Source organism: Vicia villosa, linkage group LG7 (assembly GCF_029867415.1).
Source record: "Vicia villosa cultivar HV-30 ecotype Madison, WI linkage group LG7, Vvil1.0, whole genome shotgun sequence".
In the NCBI taxonomy this organism is placed as follows: Eukaryota; Viridiplantae; Streptophyta; class Magnoliopsida; order Fabales; family Fabaceae; genus Vicia; species Vicia villosa.
The window spans coordinates 126256001-126262386 of NC_081186.1; the positions used below are offsets into that span (position 1 = coordinate 126256001).

Consider the following 6386-nt stretch of genomic DNA (forward strand, 5'->3'; position numbering starts at 1 on the left):
AACAGTTAATGAAGATCCATTTTAGTTCAAAAAAATAATTTTAAATTAGTTATTTTGATGAGTTTGTGTACGTATGTAATATTTGGATCAACCATAGTAAGGTTGACCTAGTACTTGCATAAGCCTAAATCAAAATTTAATATAAGGCATATTTTATATTTACTCCCTTTTAAAATAAGATTCATACGTGACACTTTTACATATATAAAAAATATAATAAATGAGAAAAAGGAATATCAATAATTTTATGAAATTATTCTTTGTTATTAGTGTGTATAAAGTGAAAGTATTAATTAGAGAATACAATTGAAAAATAAAAATAAAAATTGTAGTGAAAATTAAAAAGCAACATTAATTTGAGATAAATATTTTTTATAAATGTGACATTTATTTATTTTGAGAAGAATGGAGTAGTTATTATTATTTAAGTAAGTATCATTTATAAAAAAATATTTATCTCAAAATAAATGTTAATTTATCTCAAAATAAGTATCATTTATTTATTTTGAGAAGAATGGAGTAGTTTTTTCTAGTAAGTAAGATAAACTTTATTAAAGAAAAAAGGAGAACAAAGGGTTCTCCAACCCATTACAAACGAACTCGAAAAATCCCGACCAAGAGGAAAATTACAAACCAACTACTACTACGAGAGGAAAAACAAAGGGTCCATAACAAAATCGTATTATGAGAAATTGGGATGAGTAATTTTACCGCAAAACATCCACTTCCAAGCCAAAAACTTAATATTCCAAACAATATCGTTAACACTCCATTTATCCTTCCGAAAACGAACACTGTTCCTAAGGATCCAAAGAGTCCAACAACAAGCAAGCCAAATCATCCCCTCCTTCCCTTTTTTCACTTTCTTCGATCGGAAAAAATTATGCCAATCCAAGAAATTACCTTTACAATCTTCCTCATTCGACTCCTTTTTTCCCACCCAAAACAGCTCCAACCACACCTTCTTAACCACCTCGCAAGAAAAAAAGAAGTGCCTCGAATTCTCCTCACCATTGTCACAAAGAATACAATTTAAGCTATCCGCGGGAATAGCCAAACGTCTTCTCAACAAGAGATCTAAAGTAGGGAGTCTATTTCGAAAAAGTCTCCAACCAAACGCCTTCACTTTATAAGGAACCTCCGATTTCCAAAGGAATCCAAACGCCACATGATTTTTGTCAAAAGGACCATGAGGTGTCCGAACCCGTCTAAAGTAATCGTAACACGAGGCTACCGAAAAGCTCAAAACCGTACGCCTTTCCTCTCCACACCACGGCATCCCTACCTTCCTTCAAACCTCCGAAATCCACCAACCGACCCTTAAGAGCCCCATCTTTCACACCTAAATCCCCCCACTTCCATCTACTCTTCCAACCAAGAGGAATCCCGAAACGGAGTGGAAAAACCATTATGCACATTAAATCTACTCTTGTCAACAATGGGATCATTAAAGGAAAAGGAACCAACTTTTAACAAGTCCTTCCACCAAAAAGAACAATTAGGGGAAACTTTACTATCTCTACCGTCGCCAAAAATAATAGAGTTTAAGTCACCGTACCTAGATTGCAAAATATTTTACCATAAAGAATTACTCCCTTCAAGAATTCTCCATCTCCATTTACAAAGGAGAGCAAAATTAAACAAGTTGATATTTTTCACACCTAACCCTCCATCCTCCAAAGGAAAATTTACATCGCTCCACTTCACCCAATGAATTTTCCTCTTATCCTCCACTCCCCCCCAAAGAAATTTATTTTGGATGCTAGTAAATTTCTTCACCACTCTAGACGGAACTTTGTAGAAAGACATAGTGAAAATAGCTAAGGAGCTAAGCACGGACTTCAAAAGAGTAATCCTTCCACCTAAGTTCAAGAACCGGTTTGTCCAACCTTCCAATATACTCTTCATTTTAGCCACTAGAGGATTCCAAGTAGATTCCTTCCTCGGATTACAACCAATCGGAATACCAAGGAAATGAAAGCAAGACTCCTCTCTCTTGCAAGAAAGAAAGTGAGACACGGCATCCAAAAAGTGATTGTTAGAATTAATCCCAATTAATTTACTTTTATGGAAATTAATGCCTAACCCCGAAACAATTTCAAAAGCCCTAAGAACCACTTTCAAAGCACGAACATGTTTCCAATTCCCCTCTCCCACAATCAACGTGTCATCCACAAATTGAAGGATGTCCACACTACAAGAATCACTAAGAGTGAATTTTTGGAATTCACCTACATGGATAGATTGCTTCACAAGACCCGTTAATCCTTCCGCCACTAACACAAAAAGGAAAGGAGAAAGAGGGTCCCCTTGCCTCTACCCCTTATGAACAAAGAACTCCTTCGTAAGGCTCCCATTCACAAGCACCGACATCTTACTATTAAAAATCAACAACTCTATCCACTTCATCCATTTATCACTGAACCCTATCCTTTTAAGCATATACCTTAAAAGGCTCCAATTGACCTTATCATAAGCCTTCTCAAAATCAACCTTGAAAAGAAGACAATTTTTCCCTCTTTTCTAGCAAAATCCACCACCTCATTCGCCACTAGAACACCATCCAACAATTGCCGCCCAGGAACAAAAACACTTTGAGAATTAGATATGATCGAATTAAGTACCCCTTTTAATCTACCCGCCAAAAGCTTAACCACCACCTTGTACATGCATCCCACCAAACAAATAGGTCTATAATCGTCCAAACTCAAAGGATTTTTGCACTTGGGAATAAGAGTAAGGAATGAAGAACACACCGTCTTTGAAATAAAATTTCCTTCAAAGAAAGACTTGAAGAAGTTAACAAAATCAACTTTGGTAATATGCCAACACTTCTTTAAAAAAAGAAAAGAATACCCATCCGGACCCGGACTTTTCTCCCCACCACAATTCCACACTGCCTCTTTAATCTCATTTTCAAGAAAAGGTTTTTCAATCTCCGAAGCTTCTCCACCGCTTATGGATCTAAAATGAATACCGTCCAAGGTCGGTCTCACACTTTCAACTTCAAAAAACTTGTTGCTAAAATGATTGAACACCACTTCCCTCACTTCCTCCACCGACTCTACCACCACCCCCACATGGTTTAACGGCCCTAAATGATTAATCCTTCTTCTTTGTTTCATAACCTTGTTAAAAAACCACTATTGTAATCTCCCTCTTTAAGCTACTTCACTCTAGATTTTTGAAGAAGCATATTTTCCTTCAACCTTAAATTCTTCCAAAATCTACCACAAGCTTCCCTTCTCAAGAGCATATTCTCATCAAAGTTAGCGTAGTTATCCGCCATCAAGTTCTCCTCGGCCAAGTTCTCCTCTTCCCTCTATCTTCATACCCTTCCACTCACTCTCCACAAACGGAATAAAATAATCGAAAGCGAACCACTCGTTATTGAATCTAAAAGGTTTAGGCCCCCAATTAACCTTATCTGACTTCACCCAAATAGGACAATGGTCCAAAACATCCCGGTCTCCAATGAATTGACCAATCACCTTCCATCTATTCACAACTTTACTAGATAAAAGGAACCGATCAATTCTACTTTTCGACTTGCCATCTCCACTAAACCAAGAAAATTTCTTCCCTTTACAAGGTATGTCCACCAAAAGAGTCTTGTCAATGAATTTCGCGAATAAATTTACCTCTCTTTGATTCTCCGAAACCGCCCTTCCTCTTCTTTCACCGCCATTTTTAATAGCGTTAAAATCGCCACCTAAAATCCACTCCCCATCTTTGAATTTCTCCATCAAACCAAGAAGATCATTCCACAACACTCTCTTTTTACTAAGCTTACAAGATGAATACACGTTCACAACATAGTAAATTTGATTTTTCCACCTCACCTTGATTCCCAAAAAACATCCCCTTTAGAGCTAATCTCCACGTCTATTAATCCTTATTCCAAATGGTAAGAATCCCCCCCGATCTCCCCAAATAATTGGAAAAAGAATAACCCACCTCCGTATCTCTCCAAAAACTTTTAGCCGTCGCATCATCCATACTCACCACTTTAGTCTCTTGTAATAAAAAAATATCCGCGTTGCCCTTCTTAATCAAAGACGGAATTCTCCTTCTCTTGAGAATATTCATACCCGCTCTAATGTTCAATGAATCTATAATCATTAGGAATCATTGTTGGACACCCTCCTTGCCTTCCCTTCTATGTCTTTCCCTCTTTCGAGATCCTCAATCCTACTTAGAAGTTTACTTCGCCCCTCCTCTTCCACAACACCCGAAGCCACTATAGCCGACCACAATTTTCCGGGATCCTCATTGTTCAAAAACTCCCATTGTCTAAAATTGCTTCTTCTAATATCAGAATCCTCCCTTTGAGTGCCATAAAACAAAGAAACCGAACCACTATTTTGACCCTCGCCTTCTTTATGAATAAACTTCTCTAGAGAGCCCTTCTTGCTAACCTCACACAACTCCTCTGTATTGTCCCTACCTCTTATTCTTTTAAATTCCTTTCCTTTTCTCCTTTTGCTCAAGCATCCCTTACCTAAACCTCCCACACCATTCAAACACTTCATTTTAATTTTCTTTTTTCCACCATTATAAGACTCCTCTACCGCACCACATTTCTTCGTATCGTCACGTCCCTCAAACCGGTCCCCACCTCCTTGAATAACCGGGGGATTCCGAAGGCGACTCAATGCACCATCAAAATTCCCAAAATCAGAATTTCCTCCATCCCCGGCTCCTTCTAATTGCTGAGTTACCAACACAGAATTGGAAAAAACCTCAATTATGTCCGCCGAACTCTCACCAGCCACCCCCACAGTCTTACTCCCCTTCCCAGAACTACCATTCATATTACCTTTGCCAGAACTTCCCACCTTCCCCGAGAAAACAGAACCCACAGGCAGACAATTGAGATCCGGCGAAACCGGACAAAGAACAGGACTGATACTACTAGTACTAACAGGAGAAGTACTCTGTCTAACACTGTCCACAGAATGATCAGACCTAAAAGCTAAGTCGAGGTCGCAACTATTGTTATCAGATTCCGAAGAATCTACATCATAAGAAGAAGTAGATTTAGAGTTACCTGGAAAAAGTCTGAATTGACCCATAACATCTTCCCTGATCGAAGCTTGAACGATCGACCGTCTATGTTGACGTGAACAAAATCCGGAAAAATGAAGTGCACCAGAACTTTAAGCAGAATCCTAGCAACATCTAAGACCTTGCCTTCCGCTGTCTTCTCGTCAATACACGAAAACAAACCCTAGGACTCCGCCAAAGAAACGAAAAATTCCGATTGCCATGCTATAGCTGGAATGCAATAGACCCTCACCCATGCATCTCTGTGTTCATCAACCGAGTCTGCATCCCATCTCTTGACCTCGCTAAACCAAAGGCTCCACCAACAATCATTCGACCCCAGGAAATCCTCGATGTAACCTTTCTCTAACTCTTCCAACAGACACAGATTACCACCAAGCGGAGACACCTTGACAGCAAATATACCTTCCATCTCCATGTGAACATGAACATTATACGCTGCACCTGGTAAGATCGTCTTGCCCACAAAAGCCTTCTGAAGTCTCATCTTTTGTTCTTCACAAGAGTTGTAAGAAAAAGACGCCTTGTACCCTTGCATCTTCGCTGCCTTTGTCCCTGAACCCATCACGATATCAGCATAAGAACGGTTTTCCCTTCGACTCTCCTTTTTGAAATTCATACCCTCGTTCTTCCTCTCCGCGAAACCACCACTGCTAGCATGAAGCCCCTTTGTCGAGATAAACGACTTCCCTCCAACCTTACCCACTCCCCTTGCAAATCTCGGGAGATTCACATGAATCTTCTTCCCTAAAATCAAAATATTATCGAGACGTACCGCTAGTAATCTACCGTCTTCTACCTCTGAAAACCTAGCAAACCCAAATCGTTTGCCAATGCCATTCCTCTTTGGAGAAATAAAAACCTCCGCCACCGTTCCCTCACACCCAAAGAGTTGAAACAAATCCCTAGCACAATATGTATCAGGAAACTCAGAGTCGTAGAATGAGGTCACAAACGCAATCTTTCCTTCCCTTAGAATCTGATTCCCCCCCCCCCCATGGAAATGTATCCCATCTCTGGTTCGAACCTCTTCCGACTTTGAAATGAGAAACATGCCTCCATCCACCTTCGTCATGAGCGAATCCAGCTTTGACCATGGAAAAAACGGAACGAAGACCCTAACTCTCTCCTAGAGAGAAGTTAAGAATGGAGTAGTTATTATTATACATTTATTTGGATATATTTAATTTTGAATTAGTTAGTATATTTAAAAGCATCCTATTTTATTCGTGTCAATTATTTCTCACAAAATTTTCCCAATTTATTAAAAATGAACGTAGCAATTTAGCTCTGAAAGTACCCATTCATGTTTGACAAAA

General features: G+C 39.1%; 3 protein-coding genes across 3 annotated transcripts; all 3 read right to left on the bottom strand.

Annotated features, from left to right (window-relative positions):
• Positions 1-682: 682 nt before the first annotated feature.
• On the bottom strand, positions 683-1279 carry LOC131620158 (uncharacterized). Its single transcript, XM_058891171.1, has one exon. The coding sequence runs from the start codon at positions 1277-1279 to the stop codon at positions 683-685; it is 597 nt and encodes a 198-aa protein (XP_058747154.1).
• A 296-nt stretch (positions 1280-1575) lies between these two features.
• Positions 1576-3125, bottom strand: LOC131620159 (uncharacterized). Its single transcript, XM_058891172.1, has 2 exons — positions 2467-3125; positions 1576-2194 (listed from the first exon to the last, which is right to left on the bottom strand). Exons 1-2 carry the CDS (start codon positions 3123-3125, stop codon positions 1576-1578), a joined length of 1278 nt encoding a protein of 425 aa, XP_058747155.1.
• A 2105-nt stretch (positions 3126-5230) lies between these two features.
• LOC131620160 (uncharacterized) lies at positions 5231-6142 on the bottom strand. The gene has a single exon (XM_058891173.1). The coding sequence runs from the start codon at positions 6140-6142 to the stop codon at positions 5231-5233; it is 912 nt and encodes a 303-aa protein (XP_058747156.1).
• Between the last annotated feature and the right edge of the window lie 244 nt (positions 6143-6386).

Bases quoted from the DNA above. Each gene is read 5' to 3' on its own strand.
- LOC131620159 (XM_058891172.1), bottom strand. From the start codon at position 3,125: ATGAAACAAAGAAGAAGGATTAATCATTTAGGGCCGTTAAACCATGTG. The intron at 2,195-2,466 runs GTCAATTGGAGC...TGATTCTTGTAG, and splicing joins TTGAGAAGGCTTATGATAAG to TGTGGACATCCTTCAATTTG.
- LOC131620160 (XM_058891173.1), bottom strand. From the start codon at position 6,142: ATGACGAAGGTGGATGGAGGCATGTTTCTCATTTCAAAGTCGGAAGAG.
- LOC131620158 (XM_058891171.1), bottom strand. From the start codon at position 1,279: ATGCCGTGGTGTGGAGAGGAAAGGCGTACGGTTTTGAGCTTTTCGGTA.